Source organism: Pristis pectinata, chromosome 1, assembly GCF_009764475.1.
Source record: "Pristis pectinata isolate sPriPec2 chromosome 1, sPriPec2.1.pri, whole genome shotgun sequence".
Classification (NCBI taxonomy): domain Eukaryota; kingdom Metazoa; phylum Chordata; class Chondrichthyes; order Rhinopristiformes; family Pristidae; genus Pristis; species Pristis pectinata.
Window position 1 is genome coordinate 89593785 of NC_067405.1, and position 26260 is coordinate 89620044.

At 42.0% G+C, this 26260-nt stretch overlaps 1 protein-coding gene across 3 annotated transcripts in view; it reads left to right on the plus strand.

The window, feature by feature from the left end:
• ltk (leukocyte receptor tyrosine kinase) overlaps nucleotides 1-26260 on the plus strand; it is a 137936-nt gene that overhangs the window by 102105 nt on the left and 9571 nt on the right. For all 3 annotated transcript variants that reach the window (XM_052022499.1, XM_052022489.1, XM_052022508.1), the window contains 8 exons: nucleotides 10064-10250; nucleotides 12553-12643; nucleotides 14410-14474; nucleotides 15290-15419; nucleotides 18661-18758; nucleotides 20512-20604; nucleotides 22020-22121; nucleotides 24148-24282. In XM_052022499.1, coding sequence (XP_051878459.1) covers nucleotides 10064-10250; nucleotides 12553-12643; nucleotides 14410-14474; nucleotides 15290-15419; nucleotides 18661-18758; nucleotides 20512-20604; nucleotides 22020-22121; nucleotides 24148-24282 — 901 coding nt within the window. The remainder of the gene's footprint in view (nucleotides 1-10063; nucleotides 10251-12552; nucleotides 12644-14409; nucleotides 14475-15289; nucleotides 15420-18660; nucleotides 18759-20511; nucleotides 20605-22019; nucleotides 22122-24147; nucleotides 24283-26260) is intronic.

A 26260-nucleotide genomic window follows, 5' to 3' on the forward strand; every position in this document is an offset into this window, starting at 1 on the left:
CTCTATTGTAAGTACTGTTTTTAAATTTTTGTTAACTTTAAGTCTGCCTTTTTAATGGACATCATAGATCTCATGACGCTTTTGAGGGGCAGGGGAATTCTTTCATTGTCCAGTCCAGATATTATTCTTCAACTAATTGCACTATAGGAATAGCCAGGCATTTATTTCATTGCTAATCATGGGATCTTGCTATGTTCAAAATGGCTAATGCGTTTCCTATATTAGAATGTTAAATATACTTAAGAAGAAAAGCCTAATTAGCTGCAAAGGATTTGGGGTTGATCTAAGGTTGTTGGAATTTGCTGTATGTTTGCAAAGCTCTTTTATCCCTCTGTCTCCATCATTTTTGATAACTCCACTTTTTTAAGCTATCTTTATTAGTCACATGTACATCGAAACACACAGTAAAATGCATCTTTTTGCATAGTGTGTTCTGGGGGCAGCCCGCAAGTGTCGCCATGCTTCTGGTGCCAACATAGCATGCCCACGACTCCCTAACCTGCACGTCTTTTGGAACATGGGAGGAAACCGGAGCACCCGGAGGAAACCCACGCAAACACGGGGAGAACGTACAAGCTCCCTAAAGACAGTTTGTACTTGGTTAAGTGCAGCTCGATCTACACTGGAGCTCAGCACCCAGGACAATGTCCATTTGATTGCTACCCCATTCACCAGTCTAAATGTCCCACTTCTTCCACAGTGCATTGTGGCTGCATATTTTGTACTGTAGCATCCCACCACGACATCTTTGGCTGCACATCCCAAATGTGACCTCCATAGTTTAGAAGGAGAAGGGCAGCAGATCCTTGGGAGACCATCCACATTCCAAGTTTCATACCAGATTATTTGAACAGTTATCACTGTTACTTCACTGACTCCAACTCAAAGCCCTGAAACATGTTACTTAACAGAATTGTGGGCCTACCTGCAATAAACAAACTTCAGCAGTTCAAGAAGAAACCAACTCACTATCAACTGACTCAACTCATCTAACTTCTCAAAGTCAGTTAGGGCTTGCCGATAAACATCTGCCTTGCCAGCAGCTCCTAAGTCACAAACACGTATGGATATCTGGTAAAAGTTATATCGGCTCAAACTGCACCAGATGGCTTACTTGCCAATATACCTACAAGCACGAAGAGTTGATATTTATCCAAATTCCTTGAAAGCCACCAAGCACCCTAAGCGAGATGCAAGAAGAAAGGAAATGTTGAAGTAGAGTCATGGAGCCGTAGAATTGTACAGCACAGATTGGGGCCCTTCAGCCCACCACATTCATGCCAACCCTTTCGCCTGTCTACTGTAAACCTACTTGCCCATCCACACTAATCCTTCTATGCCTTGCCGATTTAAGTGCCTGTCTGTTAAATGTAGTGATTGTATCTTATGGCACTAACTCCTCTGGCAGCATGTCCTAGATACCAACCACCCTCTGTGAAAAAATCCTTTCCCCTCAAATTCCCTTTAAAACTCCTTCCTCTCACCTTACAGCTATGCCCTCTTGTTTTGGATGTCCCTACCATGGGAAAAATATTCTGACTATCTATCCTATCTTTGCCTCTTATAGTTTTATATACCTCTACCCGGTCATCCCTCAGTCTCCTTCACGCCACAGAAAATAAACCCAGCCTATCTAATTTCTCACCATAACTATACTCCTCCAATTTGGGCAACGTCCTGGTAAAGATCCTCTGCATTCTCTCCAGAGCAACCACATCATTCCTGTAGTGTGGTGACCAGAACTGCACACAATATTCCAAGTGCAGTCTAACCAGCATGCTGTATGATTGAAACACATACCCTCTTCACTACCCTATCTACTGTGTCATCGCTTTAAAGAAACTATGGACTTGAACCCCAAGGTCCATCTGTTCATCAATATTCATTAACGCCCTACCATTTACTCTATATGTCCTATCCCTGCTTTACGTACCTTGCACTTGTTGGGATTAAATTCCATCTGCCAAAACTCTGCCTAACTTTCCATCTGATCTAAGTCCTGCTGTAGCTTTGGACAACCTTCCTCGCCATTCACAACACCACTGACTTTTGTGTCATCTGCAAACTTACAAAACATGCCTCCTACATTCATATCCAAATACATTTTAAAAAAAACTTCCAAAACATTAATAAATTATAATGCTATATAATGCCACCCAAAATTCATATAGGAGCTCTGATTCCCTTTGACTGAAGGGGCATGAGTTAGTGCAATTTCATTGATAATATGCACAAAAGGAATTTGCTCAATCCCTATATAAGTCTGCCAACACAGTACAATATCAGTGTAATTCTTTCAGGAAAAACCAGAATAAACACTCTAATCCATTTAAATGCCAGATGCACAAAGCTATGTGAGCAGAACATTTCGACACTTTCTTTATTAATTAGATGGTGCAGTGTTGTCACTGAGATGATTAAGATATAATCTATAGCAACAAGACCCAATGAATCAATGAGGTAGAAGATATATTTGTAACAGCAAATTCATCTGGGTATATTGTCATTTAGAAGGGAAAACACACAAAAAATTGCATTTGCCAGCTCTCTACTCAGTGACCATAGCCATCTATTTAACTGCAGTAAACATGGGAGTATAATTATCTCCCTATACAAGACTACAACAATCTCTTTACCTAATCCATTTGCAGTAGCTGGAGTTTGCAGTGGCTTTAATAACCTCTCCACTCAATTACAGTAGATATTTCTCTAACCAATGTCTTTCACCATCTCTCATTGTATATTAAGCCACCAATATCTCTGCAGCCTGTTTTGGAAGTGGTGGAGGGGGTTGGAATCAGGTTATCAGCCATGATACAAGGTCCAAATGTAATCCTGAGCCACTTAAAGAAAGGTTAGGATAGGTTAAGGTAAATTTGGAGAAGAGAGGTGAAGAGCTTTAGGGAGGGACTCCCAGAGTTTGGACCTACACAGCTAAATCAGAGATGGACAATTGGAGGACTACAGACTTCCTTGAAGGTTATAGAAGAAGAGGAGGTTACGAGGTGATACCATGGGACAACTTGTTCACAATGATGAGGTTAATTATTTGCTATCTCACCACTGTGCAAAGGAGCCTCAAAATTCGACTAGATGGCCATGGAAGCAGGCACCAATGTTATCCTGTCCCACACTCCGAACTGAAGGTGTTTAGACATTGGGAACAACAGACTTGGTGTTGCACATTGTTGACATTGAAAATGTGACAGTGAGAACTCTTTTTGGAGGCCAGGCTGTGGATGGTCAATGGCTGCAGGGCCAATCAGACTGCAGTGGTCAGGGCAGGACATGGGAGATGGTGGGAGAGGGTGTGGGATTGGCACTGGAGTCTGACCATATGGTTAGATGGTAGGGAGTTGGGTCTAAAATTAACAGTGAATCCTTTGGCTTTGGGGAGGGACGGGGTAGTGGGGAACTTTGTGAAAATGCCAGTTATGTTTTGGATGTTGAGGTGTGGGAGTTTGGCTTCCAGCAATGATGTTTTGGAAGCAATGGGGACTGGGAACAGGCTGGAATGGGAATATCAGCAATGGTGTTTAAGATGGCAGGGCTAAGGAATCAGGCCTGAGATTCGTGCGATTGTGAGCTATCAGACCTGGAGCCTGGGACTCAGCCAGGGTGGGGTGAGAGAGGGGTAGCTCAGGCTATGTTGGAAAGGGGTGGAGAGAAGCACAGACTGGGAGTGGGCTGCAGCAAGTTGCCAAGTCTGGTACTGTGCTGGGAAAATCTGATTATCCTGGGAGTGCCCAATCACGGGCTCTCCAAGTATCCAGGATCCAATTTTCCCTGCAATCCTCTTATGGGAGCTTTGGACTGGGAGTGATGGCATCCTTAATGTCCCAATGCAGAAGTCTCATCAGAGGCATAGGAATGATCCATTTCCAGGAGTTCTTGTTAATTTATTCATTTTTCAGAGCTGGGAATCGCTGGCAAGGCCAACATTCATTGACTACCTTTAAATGCCCTGTAACTGCTGAGCCATTTTCCAAGGGAAAATAAGAATCAACCACATTGGTGGGTCTGGAATCATGTTCAGGTCAGACCAGGTAAGGAGAGCAAATTTCTTTCCCTGAAGCACAACAAGTGAAGCAGATGGATTCTTGTATTGTCATTACCAAGACAAGCTGTGCGTGTGTGTGTGTGTGTGTGTGTGTGTGTGTATGTGTGTGTGTTTCAATTCCTTCCACTGCTACAGTGGTGGGATTTGAACCTGGGTCTCTGGACTGTTAGTTCTGCCTACTAGATTACTAGTTCAGTGACATAAGCACTGCGCCACCATTGTACTGGGTCAGATTGTTGGAGTGACCCAGATATGGTTGACATTGTGTTCCACTTCACAGAATATTGCATAATGCTGAATAAAAAGACATTATGTCTTTGAATCTGTAAACAGTGAACTTTAAAGGTCTGCAGATCAATGAATAAGAGGAATATCCTGACTCAAGCCCAAGAAAAATACTTCATCCATTTTCTAAAGGAAGAAACAAGAGTGACTTGCATTGATATAGTATCTTTCAGAGCTTCAGAACACTTCAAAGTCGCAGTTAAGTACTTTCAGAGTGCAATCATAGTTCTGATATAAAAAACATGATTTGCAGGATGTTCTCTGTTAAAGTAAAAAAAACAATGCATATTACCATTCTGTAACAAATAATGAACAACATTTTCTATTTAACACAACTTCAAAGCCTCACTGTTGCTCTGTTGTTGCTTCCACACAGATGGCAGGTCTAACTGAGGCAGTGTGACGGAGCTTCAGTAGGAACTGAACCAGGCAGGCTTTTGAAGTGACCCACTAGAAGCTCAGGCAGCACCCTCTAAGCTTTGGTGTCAGTTGCTCAGATCTCATGCCATCCTACAACCTTACAGAAGGAAGTTTGGAGGCAGCCTGTCCCTGGAGGTTCCTGAAGGCTTCCAGCCAATGGGGAAGTGCCAGGAAAAGAAATATTGAGGAGGGTTAAAAATTCTCATCCTTCTCTGTAAGTCCTTCGATTGTCTCACTTCAACCTTTCTGCCTTAGCCAGCCTCAGACCCGATGGACTTGTTACAGACACCCAATTTTTATCATCCTGCAATTTAAGGTTGTGCCTTCAGCTAATTAATTCTATTTTAACTAATTAATTTAATTCTAATTTTATTAATTTAATTCTAATTTTATTAATTAATTTAATTCTAGGCTCTGGAATTTAGCTCCTCAAACTATTCTCCTCCAACCCTTTCATCTCCCTACTGCTCCTTTAGGTCTGTCTTTTTGAGCACTATCCTATTAACTGCAGGTCGTGTATGTTGGCTCCCTATGGGACAGTTTATTACGTTAAATGCCCTGTAAAAACACACATTGTTTAGTGGCGCCAGTGCAGACCTGTTTCATGCTGTTTGTTCTGTGTAAAACATTCTATGAAAATCTGTAGATATTTGTTTCATTGGGAAACATGACAACGCAGCAGTTGACTTACAGCTCCAGGGACCTGAGTTTGATCCTGACTTCTGGCCCTATCTGTGTGGAGTTTTATTCTCGGGTTTTATTCTCTCTTATATGTGGCTGTCAGCTCCACTGTTATTCTTCTTCTTGCCACTTGCCTACATTAGGGACTAATTTACAGTGAAATATGGAGAGGGAAAATGGAAATGATGCAGTGATCTGTAGGAAGCCGATATGAACACAATGGGCTGAATGATTTCCTGCATTATAAGCAATTAACCTTATCACCAGTTTGGTATTTTTTTCAAAGAAACACTATTGAATTTGCTAAGCACAAACTGCCTTTAGTGAACCTAGGTTGGTTGATTCTGATTTTCTAAATATTTTCTATTTTCAACTAAACTCTAAGTTTACCCGCAACTTGTGGGAGACTTATGAATCAATAGTTACCTTCTTCACTCTCGCTTTTAGCATAGAGTTGTTTGAATTTCCTTTGCCTACTTAATTGAAATTAGAAGACTCTGCTTGTCAAATAAAAGCAAGAGAGCACAGAGTGGTGGACAAGGCCTCATGAGCTTGAATGTTATTTGTTGGCAGGTTAAAAAGAAAGATTTATGTTTTCATAACCTATTGCTACATTTTTCTTCAATATGTTACCACAGTGGTACATGAATGTTATTGTTCATATCACCTTCTATTCCCTTACGACTTTTCACATCTTTTTACAGTGAGGAAAATACATTTTTTTAAAGTATAGCAATTGTTTTAATGGAGAAAACAAGCCAATTTGCACCCGGCAAAATTTGCCATACGATAATATAATAATGACTTTCCATTTAGCTGTTGCTTGAGTGATAAATATTGGTCTGGATATTAGGGAGAATGCCCCTACTTCAAAACCAGTATTGGGGTCATTCACCAGGGAGAGCAGACAGGACCTCGGTTTAATCTTCACTGAAAGATCGAGGCTGTCCCTCAGAGTTGCACCAAGGACTCAGCCCAAATGATGTCTTCAATCTTTGCCGCGGGTTTGCAGAACTTGTCTGTTTTCTTGACATCAGCAGACTATTAGCATGAAAAGAATGGCCTGTATATACCTGGCCTGGGAGCATACAATCTACAAAGGCGGCAACCCATCACCAATGGGGAAGTTGTGGCCACAGCAGGAGTGGGCAGGATGCTGGAAATGAGACAGTGGAGATATGTAGGGTCCAGTGATCCTACTTTGGGAAAGTTATTCCAATTCACCTGGTTGCAGAAATTCTATACCTTTGCCATTACATTTTAACCTGTGGGCTTCAGGACTCCTGGCATTAATATCATGGGCTTTCAATTCATGTTCAAGTTGCATTAAGTAGCCTTGTATTCCCTGGAGAATAGGTGACTGAAATGTGACATGAATGTGAATTAATATGTTAAAGAATCAATGCAATAGTGTACATAGAGAGAAACGACTCCACCTGCTAGAGTAGCCGAGAGTGAGAAGAATAAAATCAGAACTATTTAGGAGAAAAAAAAGCTAGTACTTTTTTTTAAACATTAAGGACAGAACAATACTAAAATTCTCTGCTCTGAAGGCTGAGGTCCTGCTACAGTTGAGCATTCAAGCCTATGGTCAATGGATTTTGCTGGTAAGACTATCAAGGGCATATAAATGTAATTGTGGTATAGGTTAGACATGAACTAATACTGCTTCTTCATGTCCTGCCCTCATCACATTTAAAGTGCACCTAAATGGGTACTTTAAGACCAAAATTGGTAGTGATAGAAGAAGCACCATTTTATCGTCAACATGGACATGATTGGCCAAATGGCCACCATCTGTAAATCTCTATTATTTTATGAGTTGTCTTCTCTTGTGTGGCTGTGCAGAAAAGGTATTTGCTCAAGTTACGAAATCTGACATAGCTAAATGCATTGTTTCAGTCCATTCCATCCAGGTTCAAGGAAGAATTAGTCGGCAGAGGGGGGCTTGGGGCAGGATGGGCTACACTTATTCCAATGTCTCTGGTGCAAGGTATTGGTTTATTATTGTCACTTGTACCCAGGTACAGTGAAAAACTTGTCTTGCATACCTATTGTACAGGTCAATTCACTACACAGTGCAGTTACATTGAGTTAGTACAGAGTGCATTGATGTAGTACAGGTAAAAACAATGACAGTACAGAGTAAAGTGTCACAGCTACAGAGGAAGTGCAGTGCAATAAGGTGCAAGGTCACAACAAGGTAGATCGTGAGGTCATAGTCCATCTCATTGTATAAGGGAACCATTCAATAGTCTTATCACAGTGGGGTAGAAGCTGTCCTTAAGTCTGGTGGTACGTGCCCCAGGCTCCTGTATCTTCTACCTGATGGAAGAGTAGAGAAGAGAGAATGACCCGGGTGGGTGGGGTCTTTGATTATGCTGGCTGCTTCACCAAGACAGCAAGAGGTAAAGACAGAGTCAAAGGAGGGGAGGCTGGTGTCCATGATGTGCTAGGCTGTGTCCACAACTCTCTGCAGTTTCTTGCAGCCAAATAAGCCTGAGTCCTAGGGTGGGACAAGGTGCCTCCGTGATTGCTGCAGCTCTGTTTGTTGCCTCCTTGTGAAGTCTTCCTCTTCAACTAAATCAAGCCAATCCTTCCTTTCCCTATCCTTGTCAGTTTCTGCAGGAAAAGCAACCAAGATTGGTGAAGTATATTAGTGACAGGAAAAGTCACTCAGTTAACCCACAAATGTGTGGGCAATGAGGCATTGGGTACTTTAGCAACCTTAAGGATGACTGCAATCAACTTACTTTTAAGAAGTTTAATTGAACAGACTGGAACTCAGAAACCGCAGGAATCTCATTTTTTTATAAGGACCATGACCGACCCACACTCATGAGATTCGGCATGGGATGGAGTTTTGATAGTGTCTCTGAATAGGTGAGGCCATTGCATGGCTTGAGGGGGGCACTTAGAGAAGGAACAATGCTCCTAATATTTCATCCCAATTCCTGCTGTGTTAAATGGTGTTTAACACTCAACATTGCATTATTTTATATTAATCAGCTGGTGCCTTTATGGAGTTGGCATGTTCTCCCTGTGACTGTGAGGGTTTCATTCCAATGATGTGCTGGTGTGTCCATTGGCCACTGTAAGTTCCCACTAGTGTAGAAGAATCAGAGGGGGATGGATGGGCAAAAAAAATGTGACAAGAAAATTAATGGGGGAATGGCACTGATGGGAATGTTGAGAGTCAGCATAGACTCGATGGGCTGAATGCTCTCCTTCCGTGTCATAAAAAAAAGAGAGTAATTGGTTTCTAAAATGCTCCCTGTCACCTAGAAGCTGGAATGATGTGCAGTGGAGAATTCAGAACACGTCCACTCGCCAATCACTGTTACCTTTATCCTCTTGTGTAGCAGTCAGTGACTCTCTCTCCTGTTTCCGAGTATTGTTGTTCCTCCCTACGATCTCTGCCTGGCATTCACTGCCCTAGTTGGAGCTGCTACCCTAAAGTCAAGTAGAAATAAAGTTGCAAGGTTTCAAAAGAAAATTGATGTATTTCTATTGGAAATGACATTCTTAATCAACAGAGTCAGCGTTTATGATTCCTAGGATGGCAAGTCTGTTTATTAAAGCAAACAGGGCCTATTCTCCGGAGAGTTTAGAGTAAGAAGAGCTGATGTCAATGTTCATTATTATGGGGCTGAACAGATATTCAAGATAGAAATCAATAAATTTTGGATGTTAGGTAATCAACAGATATGGGGTTAGTGCAGGAAAGTGCCAATGAGATAAATGACCTTACTGAATGCCAGAACAGGAATGAGGAACCAAATTGGCCAATTCCCGCTTCCATAACTTATGTTTATAAATTCTTTAAGTGAAACCATTTCGACTTAACAAGATATTCACTTAGCAAAAGCATAAATCGATCGTCAGAAAAATTTAAGATTTTAATGTGGTTACTGAACACTTAGAAAATAAATTGAAGAGAGATTGCATTTTTACAGATTGCATTTTTACAGCACCATTCACACTCAGACTATCTCAAAGCACTTCATATCTCATGAAGTGCATTTAAAGTATATTCACTGTTGTTATAAAGGGAATGCAACTTACAAGGGTTCCACAAGCTGCAAGGTAACAATAACTGGTCCACCCAGGGTTTTACTTCTCTTGTGATGTTGGTTGACGGAGTGGGAATTGCACACAATGTTCTGAATCAGAGGCAAGGTGCTGCCACCGAGCCACAAATGACTTTGGTGCTGCTGGACTCACATAGGAGAGGCTCCTCATCATTAAAGTTCTTAAGTATTCAGGGATCTGTTCTTCTTTGTGTTGAAAGAGAGAACAAAAAGAAGGATTTGTCCTTCTGCACCACCCTTCACAACGCTTGAGACATCCAAGAGTGCTTGCAGTCAGTGAAATATTTCTGAAGTGGAGTCACTGTTGAAATGCAGAAAACCTATGACATAAAACATGGATACAAGCCCAGAACTGCTGCAACTGGGGCATTGCAAACTGCAGCCCTTGCCCAGTGTGTGGATATGTATATTTGCATGCGTCACATGCATAAGGGTGTGTCTACCAGTTGGCCTGTGCGAAGTGCTTGGTGTGCATGGCACAGTGCAAGTCAGCCCCTGATCGATGGTTCTGTTGTTTCCATGGCAGTTTACTATCGCAAGAACAACAGGCTGGCGGCGGTGAGAGTAAAGCTGCAGAGCTCGGAGTACAAGCTGAGCAAGATCAGGACCTCAACCATCATGACGGATTACAACCCCAACTACTGCTTCGCGGGCAAGGTGGCAGCACTCAACAAACTCAGGGAGGTGCCCAGGAGAAACATCTCTTTGCTGAGGTGGGTGACATGAGAGCTGCCAAGAATCACCAACTCCTCCACGCCAGGTTATTCAGCCCATCTTACCCATATCCAATGAGATTCATTCCAACCTGTCCTTTCCTCATTGCCTCTCCACTTTTCATTCCTGTTGGAAGTTACTGAACTTCCTCCATGCACTCAGGCAATGCACTATAGATCACTGCAACTCCGCATCCACCTCACCCACAACCCAGTGTCATTACCAATATTAACTGGACTCTGACAACTTGCACTCATTTCTCAATCACACTTTATTTGCTTGTGCACAAGGAGAACAACCCAGCCCCTGTCACTGAACCATTCTGAAGTTTCAACAAAGTTGTCTTTTTTAAACAGATATCGACCAATTAAAATCTTTGGGCATCTCAGAATCCCTCATTTGCATACATAAAATACCAATCACATTCCATTAATATGGGTGTTAATGACCAATAAAAACTACATGTTAATGGCCAATAATACCTCAGAGTTAGTAAAATAATTGTCCAATAGTCAGTGTGTGCCTTGCAGTCCTTTGTTTGCCTCCTTATCTTGTCTTGGTATGCCTGGTGACCTCGGGTCCCATGCTGTACAAACAGGAGCTATGCTCTCAAGGACTTTGCTCAACCATCTCTGCCTGCACGCTATCTTAACCCTTGCCTTACCACAGTGTTCACACCAGTGCAAATTACCTTAAACCCTTGACTACTAGTTAATAGGTCACCTGCTAGCAAAAACAGTTTCTTCCTTCTTACTCAGTCAAAAGCCTTCCTGGTTTTGAACCCTTCTCATCTCTTAGGAAAACAATACTTAGGTGCCTTCGGCAAGAATGCTTTCGGATGTCCCAAATGTTTTTATACAAATTTAAAAACTGCTTCAAGGAAAATTAGATGCATACATAAACAAAAAAGTGCACAGATATTAATTACAGTCTGTGTTACTCCAGTTAATACATTTCTGGTTGTAATTAGTATAAACTCTTCTCAAAAGTACTGACCTCAACTGTTGACAACAACTAGTCTTATGGGATCTCTATTCAAGTAGTATGGGAACTGTATAGGTTGTAGAGGATGACTGACCCCTGAGAATCCTTTGAATAACTCTACAAGATCAGATGAATGATGGTCAACTCATGCTAGTCCCGATATACTCATCAGCAGTCTAGAAATGCAAGTGTAGAGCAGATGTTTTTTATGGACCCCACAACTGAATTCTAGCATAAAAAGAATAGAGAAACATAGTTGCAAACTTTTATTGCTTAACTTTTGATTGAGATCTTCCACAAATATGATGTATCTGCACAGAAAACACAGAGTGCATGCACATATGGTCTGAATGCCCAATCAAAGGCACATAGGTGAAATTAAAGAACAGATATGGATTGACAAAGAGTAACCAGAAACCTAATACTGACGTTGTTCTTGTGTCCTTCTGTTATTGTTTGTGTCTAGTTTTGCAACAAACCATGAAAGCCACATCCAAGCAACTCAACGATTTAAAACTCCAAGCAAGAGCGAAACCATTCAGTCACTGACTCATCACCTTTGTGTATACGCTTAGAGCCTGCCTTCCACGTGTCAATGTCTGTTCCTCTCCTTTTAAGCAGTGCTCCTCCAGTGTGTGGCTGTTACTCTGGAGTGGGGGAGGTTGCAGATGGCTGTGAAAGGCCATAACACAGCAGCAGTAGGCCTGTACAGCTCTGATCTGGACATCACAACCCATAATGCTGCCTGGACTGAATGCTTGAACAGTCAGTGTCAGTGTGGCAGTGGTGCGAGCATGATTGCAGACCCCATCCCATGAGAGAAGACTGCAGATTCATACTCAACAGACATTTTGCCAGTTCTCTGGGGCAAGGCATCAGCTAGATATCTGCTAGAGGTCAGCTTGCTTAGAACTGGGACCTAACACAGAAGGAAGTGGGTGTGAACCTGGATGGGAGGACGTGGGTGATGAGGAATACAAGGAACTCGTGAGAGATGACTTTGCCTGTGCTTGAGACCATGCAAGTATAGATTCATGAAAGAAAGCCTTGACAATATTGCAAAAGCTCCACTGAGAGGTCAGATGTGGAGGTTGTGGGCCAATGACCTTCTGTTCATTGCTGGTGAACGGATGTGAAATCATGGCGAGGGGAATCCAAGAGTGCGATGGACTGACTTACACCGACCTCGCCACTGGATCCACACATTGACTGAGAAGTTGTGGCCTCTGGCGTTTAACAATATAGATGAAATACAACTTGATAACAAGGTCCATTTTACAACCTTAACCCTGCATTCATTCATATTTTGTTCCTTAGGGCTCTTGGTCATGGTGCTTTTGGTGAGGTGTATGAGGGCCACGTGGTTGGAATTGGTGGTGAATCTGTCCCTTTACAAGTGGCGATCAAGGTTAGTGATAGACTTTTCCAGTTCTTTTTCTGATGGAAGGATAGGCGATTAGGTTTACAAACGAGATTGAGACTCTTAAGATTATGGGTAACACATTTGGATGGATTAAGGACTGGTCAATGAGAAATAAAAAATTAGATGAGAAATAAAAAGGTAATTTTTGGATTAGTAGGGTGTAACTAACAGAATGTTGCAAGGAGTAATAAATAAGCTATTTCCATTCTGTAACATAGAACCATAGAAATGTACAGCACAGAGAAGGCCCTCTTGGCACACCTCATCCATGCTGACCGTGAAGCCTATCTACCTTGATCCCATTTGCCCACATTAGGCCTGTATCCCTTTACACTTTTCCTATCCAAGTACCTGTCCAAAAGCTCTTTAAACATTGTAATCATGCCTGCCTCTACCACTTCCTCTGGCAGTTCATTTCCAGATATTCACCACTCTCTCTGTAAAGAACTTATCCTTCAGATCTTGGTTGCTGAGATGAGGAAACTAGCCAAGTTTACTCGTAACACAGAAACCCAGGGAAAACAAGTGTGAGGTGGAAGCAAGGGGGGGGGGGGGGGGGGGTGGCCGTTAAATGAATGGGCAAGAAGGTGGCAGATGGATATGAGGACATGTGAAATTATCCACTTTGAGAGGAAGAATGAGAAAAATTTTCAGAAAGAGAGGGAATGATAAATCTTGGTAATCAGAGGAATTTGGATGTCATTGTATATTAGCATGCAGGGACAACAAGTGGTAGGTTGGCCCATGTTGCCTGGGAAAAGGAATATAAGAATAAAGATGATGCAAATGTGTATTACTTTGGTGATATCACATGTTGTGTACTGCCTTTAGTTTTTGCATATTTCTTTAAGTAAGGTTATACTTGTTTTAGACATACTGTGATGAAGGTTCACTACATTATTTATTGGAATGAGAGGACTATCTTTTGAGGAGAGATTGAGGAGAATGAAACTATATTCTTTGAAATTTAAAAGAATAAAATGATCTCATTACAACAGAAGATTTTCTGTAAGCTTGACAGGGTAGACACTGGAAGGATATTTTCTCTAAATATAGAATATAAGAAAGTGAACAAAATTAAGAGGTTAATAGGGTAGATAGTATGAATCATTTTCTCTTGGGTGAGGTGTCTAAAGCAAGTGGGGATAGCTAATAAAGTGAGATTAGAAGGTTTAGAGGGGACCTGAGGAGGAATATTTTCACACAGAGAGTGCTTAGAACCTGGAACACACTGCCTGAGAAGGTGGTGGGCACAGTTACTCTCAGAACATTTAAGATGCATCTGGACAAGCATTTGAATTTTCATGAATAGAAAGCCATAGAATAAAATGCAACTTAATGGAACTTGTATAGATAAGTAAGATGGTCAGCGTGGACATGGTGGGCTGAAGGGCCTGTTTTTGTGCTGTATGACTCTGTGAGTCTATGGTATAGCTAAGTAGGGGTCATAGTCTCAAGGCAAGCAATCAGCTATTTAGGACTTAAATGAGATGTTTTTTAATACAAAGAGTTGTGAATCTCTGTGGTTGTATTATGCATTGGACTAGAGATGCTTCATTTTTCTGTATATTCAGGACTGAGCTTGAGAAATTTTACAACTAGGAGAATAAATATAATTAAATATAAGAAGTATAAGAATGGGATGGGAATGGGGCTAAATGAGGCCCATGGTCCATTCCTCCTATCATTAAATCCTTGGATTCCTAATTCTTAACTGCTGACATATTGCTGCACTTTGTTACCAATCACAGACTCTTCCAGAAATCTGCTCCGAGCAAGATGAAATGGATTTCTTGATGGAGGCCTTAATTATCAGGTAACAGTGACAACTCTGCTCTTGTGCCTTCTGATCCGTTGAAGGTTTAGAACAGGTCAGAAGTTGCACATTTTACATTTGAATGGGTGACTGTCGGTAAATCAGTGAGGGGTAACTAGGATGAAAAGGTAAATTCAAAGGGGGGTAAGTGAACATGTAGTCCTGTCTGCCACTTCTTCAGCCTGCTCTCTCCTCCAGTCAGATGGGAGACTGTGAGTGAAGCTTCATTGAATGCATCCTCCACAGAAGCTTACTTCTGAAATGCCCTTCCTTATAAACAGATCTAGATCTAGCTCCCAAATTTAGTTTGTTCTATAACTTGATCTTGTTTTACCCAATTTTCTCCCCTACATGCTCTGCCTTGACAGAATGTCTCCCATCCTAATATAGCTCTTAATTTGTTTTCTTTTCTTCAGACAAGTACTCAGTTCCCTTTTTGAAAACCATTATTAAATCGGCTTCCAACATCTTTTTAGGCAAAGCGATCCCAATCATAACAATTTGTTGTGATTAAAAATAATTCTTCTCATCTTCCCTCTAGTTCTTTTGCTAATTACTGTAAATTTGTTCTATACCACTGGTAAGAAGGGGTTTGTAGTATGGATATATTTGTAAGCTCTCCATCAACATTTAATACAGAAGTAATCCAAAAAAAAATTCAATCTGAATGAAAGCTTCAATGGAGCCATAATCCTTTCCTCTTCTTTATTCAAAGATGCCAGTCACGTGAGATATTTTATCACCACTAGTGTTCCCTTAGTATTCAATATTCTTTGTATTTTGACTATATATTATTTCCTTATTCTCTTTAATAGCAAGTTTAACCATCAAAATATTGTCCAGTGTATCGGTGTGAGTCTCCAAGCCCTGCCTCGATTTATCCTACTGGAACTTATGTCCGGAGGAGACATGAAGACTTTTCTCAGAGAAAACAGGCCTAAAGCTGTAAGCACTAAAGCAAATGTTTGTAATGTTTCTTGTGTGGTTCACCCCCTGGAAAAGCAGGTGACAGATTTCAGCTGGGCTTAAGCAGTTGTCAAACACAAACATGGCCAGTAAATAATTCAACAACACCATCCCCCCCCCCTCCGCTTTCCTCATGTGATGTATTATTTTATTTTCTCTCTAATAGCAAGACGACGTATGAGGATGAAATTGGTTCTCAGGATTTGCTCAGCAGAAATTAATTGGATATCGAAAAGGAATATAGAAACGGGAAGAGGTCCTTCAACCTTAAACCTTACACACTGCTCAGTTAGATCATGGTTGATCTGTGCTTCTTTATTACTGAACGAAAATCTCTCACTCTCAGTCTCGAAAGCTGCAATTTACATCCCTTTGGGAGAGGAAGATCTTCCACACTTCAAGTGTTTCCTGATTTTTCTCCTGGATGCCTTAGCTCTAATTTAACAGCATGGCCCCTCAATGTCATTTGATGGTAGTTCTCAAGGCCAAGATCATGGTGCTGATATTAATGGGGATGTATTAAGGTAGGATAATATCCATTAGAAAACTTGATGAAGAACCTGGCAATGCCAGACTCACCAATTATTCCTTAACCCCTGCTCAGCAGCTGACCAAATGGCTGGTGGTCCCAGCACCCACAACTCCGGTCTCATATATAGACTTGTAAAGTTCAATAAATAAGAGTGGGCAAAATTTAGCAATGAAGGTAGGGGAGGTCGACATTAGGTATTTAGAGGAGGTGGGGAAGTTGGCATTTGGCAGAGTTGAGGTTGGGAGTTAGGAAGGGGTGGGAGGCTGGGTGATTGGGACATCAGTTGGTGTGAGTGAGGTGGAATATGGGAGCAGGGAGGTCAGCAGTTCGGAAGTGGGGAGATTAGCATTTGAGAGTGGAGGAACATCCAAGATCAGGAGGCTAAGGAAAACTGAGGTCCTCCTTTAGCGACCAACGTTTCAAGTTTCACAGATATGACCGGGAATTCCCTGCTCTTTTTGGTTTGTGGATGGGCAACTTGTTATTTTTCTGGGCACAAAGCTAAGTTCAAGGTAAGATTTTGGTTCCCCCGTTCCGAGGCTGCCTGCCAGAACATTGTTGACCCACCCTGTGTCAACAGGGTGAGTCAACAGAGTGAAAGAAAGAAGGTTGTGAGCTTTAAGATAAGACCAACTGCACCCTCAATGTCAGCACCTACAAAGAAATATTTCCACTTTGTTGGGGTGAAATAAGGCTCACAAATTCCCATATTACTAAGGCTTCCATATTAACTGAGCCCTCAAGTATTTGACGGACTAAGACTCTTCAATGCCAAGTTATTGCAAAGAAACCATTTCACCACCATAGAAGGAAATGCGTGAACATTTACACAACTGTTTATTAATTATACTCCAACTTACTTGAGCAGCCTGCTTACAATCAGTCCAGTTGAATTACAGTATTTTGGTGAAATAGAGTCATGCAGCATGGAAACAGGCTCTTTGATCCACTGTCCACGTAACCATCAAACACCCATTTATACCAATCCTATACTAATAACATTTTATTCTCTCCCGCATTCCCATCAACTATCCCCCAGATTCTAACACTCATCCACATGCTAGGGGCAATTTATAGCAGCCAGTTAAACTACTCACCCATATGTCTTTGGGATGTGGGAAGAAACTGGAGCACCCAGGGGAAACCCATGCAGTCACAGGGAGAGCGTGCAAACTCCACACAGACAGCACCCAAGGTCGGAAATGAACCCAGTTCTCTGGCACCATGGAGCAGCAGCTCTACCAGCTGTGCCATTGTGCCACCCCTGATCAATGAACAATGTAATGGAACAATTTGGCCCATCTGTCTGCCCTGCTGTTCCTGCTTCACAAGAAAGTTCAAAGAAGATTTACAAGCCAGAACTGAGAAGTTATAATGATCAGGCTGGGTTTCTGGAAAGAAGGCCAAGAGGTTCCCTAATAGGTGCTGTTACAATTATGAAAGGGGTTGATTGGATAAATAAAGAGATGTTTCCACTCAGTTCAGAACCAGGAGTCATAAATACAAATAGCTGTCAGGTCATCCCTGGTTGAACCTCCAGCCATTTCATCTAATTCTGTTTATATTTCTTTCAATTCCTTTCTCCCTCATGTGAATATCCAACACCCCTCTAAATGCATCTTCTGTTCACATCAACCAGAGCATGTGTCAGAAAATCCCTCATTCAAACTACTCTCTGGTTGACAATTTTTAATTCTTAATTCCTAATTGAATTTATTGCCTGGATGTTCAAAACCAATCAGTAAGATAAACACACTAAGTAGCAGCTTTATACTCTCCTTCTGAAATTCATTTCCGAAGCGCTGTACAATGTGCAATTAATATTACATAGCACTTTTAGCACTCCCCACCTGGTTTTGATTTTCCCCACAAAAGTAAGCATTTTTATTTCTATTCAAACGACTCTCTTCATAATTGTAAAGGCACATATCAGGTCTCTTCGGCCTTCTCTTTCCTAAGGACCCAGCTCGCTGAGATTTTCTGATCATTATACCTTTTAAGTTCTGACACCTCCTGTACATTTTCTCTGCACCTTCCCGAATGCCTCTCTGAGCTTTTGCGAATATATGTTAACCTAAATAGGCCTGGATAGAGTGGACATGGAGAGGATCTTTCCATAAGGAGAGTCTCGGATCCGGGGGCACAGCCTCAGAATAAAGGGACATCCCTTTTGAACTGAGATGAGGAGGAATTTCTTCAGCCAGAGGGTGGTGAATCTGTGGAATTCATTGCCACAGAGGGCTGTGGAAGCCAAGTCATTGGGTGTATTTAAGACAGAGATTGATAGGTTGTTGATTGGTAAGCCGGGGGGGGGGGGGGGGTGGTTAAGGGGGGTTAAGGGTTATGGGGAAAAGGCAAGAGAATGGGGTTGAAAAAAAATCAGCTATGATTGAATGGCGGAGCAAACGCAATGGACCAAATGGTCTAATTCTGCTCCTATATCTTATGGTCTTATGCTTAAACTTCTCTGCTTTTCATTTATATTCTTTTAGAAATCCATCAAGTATCCAAGTACTCTAAACCAATACATAATTATATTCTTGAGTCCTATGATCATAGTACAAGTTATGTAGTTTGACTCCCAGTTGTTGCTACTGACTAATTTGTCTAAATTCAAAGGCTTATCCTCAGACCAAATTAAATGCAGGGAACCATTTCACATCAGTGTCATTTATTTCTTTATTTCAGGCACACACATCCACAATGACAATGCTGGACCTTCTGAACATGGCCAAAGATATAGCTTGTGGTTGCAAATATCTGGAAGACAATCATTTCATTCACAGGTTGGTAATGATGTCAGCTATGGAATCTTTATCAGGCTGAAGAAATTAGATTTTACTTTAATGAATTGTATCAGTTGTTTTTGCTTTGGTTACATCCTTTGTAACTGGTGAAGGTGTGCCTTTTTTTATCACTGTAGTTATACCTGTACAGGGTCCTCCCCAGGTTATGGCAGGGTTCTGTTCCTGAGAACTGTTTGTAACCCGGACAGTCCGCAAGTCGGAAATGCGGCTGTGAACTGAGTTCCACAGGGCAGAAGATGCCTGCAGCCCCACAGCAACCAGCAAATCCATCCCGCTGGTGTCCCAAATGCTCGTTTGTATGTATGGGATGTACATAAGTCGGGCGTTTGTCGGCTAGGGAGGACCTGTACTTATGGCCATTGTTTTTGTCTTTGGTCAACTGAGGAAAAGGGAGTTTGAAGACCTCAAACCTGGCACAGAACTGATCACCTTTTGGGCAAAAGTAATTCTCCGCCTTCCCCCCCTCCGTCCCCCACCTATATACTTCTGAGAACTGGACTACCTACAGCAGGCACTTCAAGGCACTGGAAAGACACCAACAATGTTCTCTCTGCAAAAGCCGCCCAATTCACTGGAAGAATATGCAAACTAATGTCAGCATCCTCTCCCATGCCAACACTCCCATCATTGAGGCCCCAATCACACTCAGTTAACTTTGTTGGGCACACAATGTTGTTAGCATGACTCCAGAATAAGACAATTTATTCCAAGCTCTGTCACAGGAAGAGACTACCAGGTGGACAGAGGAGAAGATTCAAGGATGGTCTCATAGCTTCCTTGAAGAAATGCAACATCCCCACTGAGGTTTCCTCCCACTTTCCAAAAGACGTACGCGTTTAGGGAGTTGTGGGCATGCTATGTTGGCACCGGAAGCATGGCGACACTTGCGGGCTGCCCCCAGAACACTCTACGCAAAAGATGCATTTCACTGTGTGTTTCGATGTACATGTGACTAATAAAGATATCTTATCTCTGGCCCATGACCTCTCAAAGCAGAGAGCAAGAATTCAGTCGGTTTTGAGTACCATGTATCAGAAGCTTTATGTAAGTGGTAGAAGGAACGCACCACTTCACAAACTGCTCAATACCCATCCTATCAGGCACCACCCACTCCATATGTGAAAGAATTGACAGTTCCCACATTGGCCTCATCAGCCGCTTCAAAAACCCGCAAAACTGGAGTGGAAACAAGGGGCCAGTTAAGAATAGAGTTCTAATCTTTGTCTTTTGCCGTGGCTATATCTATTAGTGTTGTTGTGGTTGTGATCAATGTGATAACTGTAGTTCCCATTGTTTTTATTGTAACTGTGCCCATTGTTAGTTCTGCAATTATATTCAGCTATTAATAGTTATGGCTATTCTTACTGCTTTGTTGAGCCTGTTATTATTGAATGGCCACTGTTATTACAGTACTTCTGCCCATTTTATTACAGCAGTCCTATCCATTATTATTACTGCACATTTTCCTCATTATTTTTGGTATGTCTACAACCCCTGTTATTACTGTTGTTCTGCATGTTATTATAACTCAATGTAACTGCACTGTGTAATGAATTGACCTGTACGATCGGTATGCAAGACAGGTTTTTTATTTTGGTTTATTATTTTCACTGTACCTCGGTACAAGTGACAATAATAAACCAATACCAACTGTAGTTCAAGTCACTTTGATAGTGTACAACATATTGGTGTCAGATTTATCTAACTCTGTTTTCTGGCTGGTTCCCCTCAGGGATATTGCTGCAAGGAATTGTTTATTAACCTGCACTGGACCCAGCCGAACAGCTAAAATTGGAGACTTTGGGATGGCTCGAGACATTTATAGGTACACCCCACATCCTTGCCAGTCTCTTGTGTTTGGCGTGAGTTGAATTTAGCTCTTCAAGTTGGCTACTGGCCCAGTCCATCCTTTATATGCTATTTAATATAATCATGCCCACGCCTTGCTATCACAGCGTGACTATTGACACCCAATGATTTGGCACCAATCTAATGCCTTTCTATGTACAAACTCAACTAACAACCACCGACAAGGACGCATGATATGAATTATGCCATCCTGTGACAATGTGAGTCTTTAACATGGTCCACCAAGTCATTCTCCTTCAACACTTCGCTCCTGTCTTGTATCTGGTTGGGACCACATTCACTAGTTTCCTTAAATATCTGTCTAGTTGTAATGGCTTCTCTTCCCAATTAGGAACGATTATCTCTGACGTGCCTGAAAGATTTGTCCACGGCCCCTTATTCTCCCAGGTTGTATCATCTGAAACTCATTCTCAGTTTCAGTATTCACATTGACAGCAGCCAGCTTCAGTAAACCTCCCCTCTCTGATTTGTCAGATTTCTTGTCCAATATTCAGGACAGGATGAGCAGAAATTTCCTCTAGATAAATATCTGGAAGACCACAGCCATTCATTCCAATCCCTGCAGCATACTCAGTTCCCCAGCCTCTGATGCCATCCCTGTCAGAGGCTCGTAACCTTGGCAATGTATTTAATCCAGTATGGTCACAAATCCATACCGTAGCTAAGGCAGCCGATTTCCACATCAATAACATTAACTGATTCCAGCCTTAGCTCAACTGCTACAACACTTAGCCTTATCTTTCTTAACTTGAGACACAAGTGTTCCAAAGCACTCCCAATTGGCCCGCCCTCAAGCCTCAATCTTAAAGCTCAGAGCAAGTTAAGCAGAGAAGTCCCATCCACTCATCACCCCTGTGTTTGCTATCCTTCAAGGGGTACTAGTGGAGCAATGTCTTCATCTCAAAACTTATATCCTTTTATTTCAAATCCCACTGTGTCTTCACCTCTCCTTGTCTCTGTAACCTCCTCCAGCCCAATAACCCTCCAATCACTGCACTCTTCCATTTCCCACCTTGACAGTGCCCCTGATTTTAATCTCTCCACCATTATACTAAGCACTGGAATCCCCTCTCTGATCTACCCCACCTCTCTAATTGTCTTTGAAGTCAGCCCTTAAAACCTACTTCTTTGGCCCACCTGTGCTGACATCTCCCTGTAAGAGTCAAATCTTGTTTGATAATGAACTTGTGAAGGACCTCAGGATGTTTTATCGTTAAATCTGCTGCAGAACTGCCTGTGATTATTGTTGTAGGAAGCAGTTCATTCCCAAAGCTCAGCTTAATTCCAAGATTCTCCTTGCGTAATCCTGATCTGAATCTCTCTCTCTCTCTCTCTCTCTCTCTCTCTCTCTCTCTCTGTCTCTCTCTCCAGAGCGAGTTACTACAGGAAAGGTGGGCGTGCAATGCTACCAGTCAAGTGGATGCCTCCAGAAGCTTTCCGAGAAGGAATCTTCACTTCAAAGACAGACACGTGGTAATGCAGCAGACTTTTGTAACACTGGAAGCTCATGGCAGGTTGTGCCTTGAAGTCAGCATCTAACCCTCTCTGGCAGAACTGGTGTATGTTCTCACTTTATGGAAACCTTCCACCCCTAAAGAGCTAAAGGTGCCTTCCAGTGAGGGCAGACATCCACAAGTTCCTACACCTACCAAAACAAGTGGAAAAACCAATAGCAGCCCTACTGAATGCTGACCTCTCTCATTATAATGAATTGTCTGCAACAACTTAACATGGTCCCTACACCATGTCAACAAGCTTGTTTACAGCCAATCCTGCCCACTGCTTGTGCTTTGTTGGATGTAGTCAAATTTCTAGGCAGGGGAAATGGGACAGGCACCCAATAATTAGACAGATGCAGTCATTTATTCTAGATCAGCAACTTTACTCCAATGAAATGCTCCTGTACGCTTAATAGAGGAACATATTTGGTGATCAAAAGAATTGAAGGGAGCAGAAAATATTGAAGATACATGGCAGGTCAGGTGGCACCTATGAGCAGAGAAATGGAGTCAATGTTTCAGATCAATGACCTTCATCAGAGCTGGTCACTGGCCCAAAATGTTAAATTGGTTTCTCCAATCTGTCCAACACAACTGCAATATTAATATGCATCAGAGTGTATAGACTCACTGCCCCATTGCAATCCATGTGATCTCAAGTCAAGTTTAAGTTTATTGTTGTGGGCATACACACCCAGGGTAATAAACACCATAAAAATTAGCTTTTTGCAGCAGCAGCACAGTACACTACACCATGACAAACATAAATTACATAAAATTAAATTAACATACATTATACATAACTTACACAACAAGATAAACAAAAATAGACATAACGACATTAGTGCAAGTTGAGAGAAGTAGTTCAAGGTAGAATTAGAGTCTTTCAGTTCGGTTCAAGAACCTGATGGCAGTGGCAAAAAAGCTATTGTTGATCTCCTGAAAAGCAGTGAAAGTCCAGACAAAAATCACAGGTTAATTAGAGGGGGAACCTGGAGAATTTCGCTGATAAGCCCTCAACATTACCTGAAGGCAATTGAGACAGTTGGAGACCAGAGGAGACCACTCTGCATATTTCGAGATATTCCCCTCTTTTATGAAGTAATGCATGCCCCAACCAGGAGGAGGTCTAGTTCTCATTGATAGATGAGGTGCTGAATTCTCTCTCTGTACTTGAACTTTTTGCAAACTGACAACCCTCCAACCTCCCCATGATTTCACTCATTCACCCAAAAGGTCCAACTGTTCTTGTCGGCTTCAAGCTTGTGGGGTAGCCTTGCCACCTGAGACACCTCCATCCTGTCACAGAGGCTACCTACGGGCAGAACCTCACTTAAACCTTGCAACCAAATTCTGCAGGGCAACACCACAGAATAAAATTCAGGTCAGCTGCATTTTGATTCAGTAAGACAGCTGCTTATAGTTGAAAGTCCCTCTTCAAAGCCTCGAGTATATTACCCAGGAAAACATTCCACTGCAGTACTGAAGAACGTTACAATATTGGAGGTACCGTCTTTTGAATGAAAAGTTAAACCAAAGACCGCCCCAAGTTTCCTCTCAAGTGCTTTAAAGGATTCCATGAGAAATAGTTGAAAGGAGGTAAATCCACCCTGGTGGATCATGTTTAGTATTCCACCGACAAGGAGGTTACCTGTGATGGGTTTCATATTTTGCAATAAATTGAAATTAAAAATACAAAATGCTGGTGACACTCAGCAGGTCAGACAGGGCCTCGGAAAAAGAAACAGAGTTAACTTCAACCTGAAATGTTAGTTCTTTTTCCTCTTTCCACAGATGCTGCCTGACTTGCTGAGTATTCCCAGCATTGTATTTCATATTTCACTACATATTAATATGCAGTGACATTTTTAATATGAATCATATGATATAATCCATATTATGTGTCACTACGAATTAAATTCAAATGAATTGGTTGTAAGGCACATTGAGTCATGTTATAAAATTACAAGTTTTTTTTTTGCTTTTGAATGTCCCTGTAGGTCATTCGGAGTGTTGCTATGGGAGATTTTATCACTTGGATACATGCCGTATCCCTGCAAGAGCAATCAGGAAGTCTTGGAGTTTGTGACAAGTGGTGGAAGAATGGATCCCCCTAAGAACTGTCCAGGACCTGTGTAAGTAATCTCAGGGAAGCAGGGCGATGACATATTGGGATGGTTTCCAACATTATGTACAGTAACATTACCAATCAGTAATCGAAAAATGTTACTGAAAGGAGTGAATTAAACAGTAATCAGAAATATAAAATGACTAAATCCAGGATCAACCTGGCCGTTAAACACTGCATCAGCACATGGATGAAATGTGATTAGGAACGTTGCTGAATAAAGATCGATAATTGTTTAATACAGAATGATTATGGATCAATATCATAAATGCAAGCGTGAAGAAATTGCATTTACAGAGCAACTTTCACCCCCTCTGATTTTTGCAGCTAGTAAAGTGTATTAAAGTCATTATTGTATTGTAAGAAAAATGGCAAGAAATTTGTACATGGGGGCTCCATTTCATAATGATTAATAAACTACTACATACAGATTGTCAATTATTAACACCAATAGATGTAGAGATAGTAATACTCTAATATATAAACCAATATTCATGAAACTCTATAAGTAAGTAATGACCCACTGGTCCATAAATTGGTGTTGTGTGCTGCTGCTCGATGCCAGATTATTTAGTCACTATAATTTGCCCCTTGTCTAGGCGGCTGGTAGAATCTGGGGGCAGTTATGGATTGTGGGAGAAATAGGTCACAGAGAAAACTATTGGTGTGTGAGCAGACACAGACTTGATGGGCATAACAACCTCTTCCTAAGTCATACGGAAATATGAATATGGATTGCATAACAGGAAACCATTAACTAAGCCCATGACCATGACTTGCAGTACAAACACTAAAGCACAACATTTCCTGTGCGTTTGAAGATGGAAGTGTAATGACAATGAAAAGCTGATGAAGAGACTAGAGGGTTTGAGTTATAAGGAGAGACTGGATAGGCTGGGACTCTTTTCCGTGGAGCGAAGGAGGCTGAGGCGTGACTTTATAGAGGCATAGATAAGGTGGATGGTCACAGTCTTTCTTCCAGGGTGGGGGAGTCTAAAACTAAGGGGCATAGTTTTAAGGTGAGAGGGGGAAGATTTAAAGGGGACCTGAGGGGAAAGTTTTCACGCAGAGGGTGGAACAAGCTGCTGGAGGAGGTGGTAGAGGTGGGTACAATTACAGCATTTAAAAGACATTTGGATAGATACATGGGACAGGAAAGTTTAGAGAGATATGAACCAAACACAGGCAAATGGGACTAGCTTAGGGAGGTGCCTTGGTTGGCATGGACGAGTTGGGCCGAAGAATCTGTTTCTGTGCTGCATAACTCTATGACCCTATGGTTCTCATTTGTTGCGAGAACAAAGGAGACTGGGTAAGAGATTGGCAAATGGGACTGTGGAAGAGATGACTCCAAGCAGCTGAATCAGTTTAGATCACCGCATCCTGAATCTCACTAAACCAGCTAGATCCCAGCAAATTCTACCGATGCTACCCACCCCTGCTGTCATGTACTCCACAGCACAACCCCACTAGGGGACCACCACAATCTCCCAAAAATCTTCCGTATGAGATCCACATCCTACTCGTAAATTCCCCTCCCAAACTGTCTGGAACTCCTGGGCCTGTTGCAGTCTCTTCCCTCACCCTTCTTGTGTGCAAGACTCTCTTCCCCTTCTAAATACAGCTGGAACCTGAACCCCTTGCTCTCTGCTGTCAGAGTGTGACCCGTACCCTGTGCTTCCACATGCTGGCACCGATGCCAATGATGTTAATTGGCCTAGCACTTCCAACTCACTGCGAGCAATGTCAAGATAGAAAGGGAGGTATTAACCCAACTTAACTGACCTCAGAGTCAATATAGGGCAGCACAGTAGTACACATTGTAGAGCTGCTGCCCTACAACCCCAGCAACCTGTGTTAGATCCTAACCTATGGGGCTTCACTGTGCAATTTGCACGTTCTCTCTGTGCCCACGTTGATTTCCTCCTGGTGCTCCGGTTTCTTCCCATGTCCCGAAGGAAGTGTGGGTTGGTAGGTTAATTGGC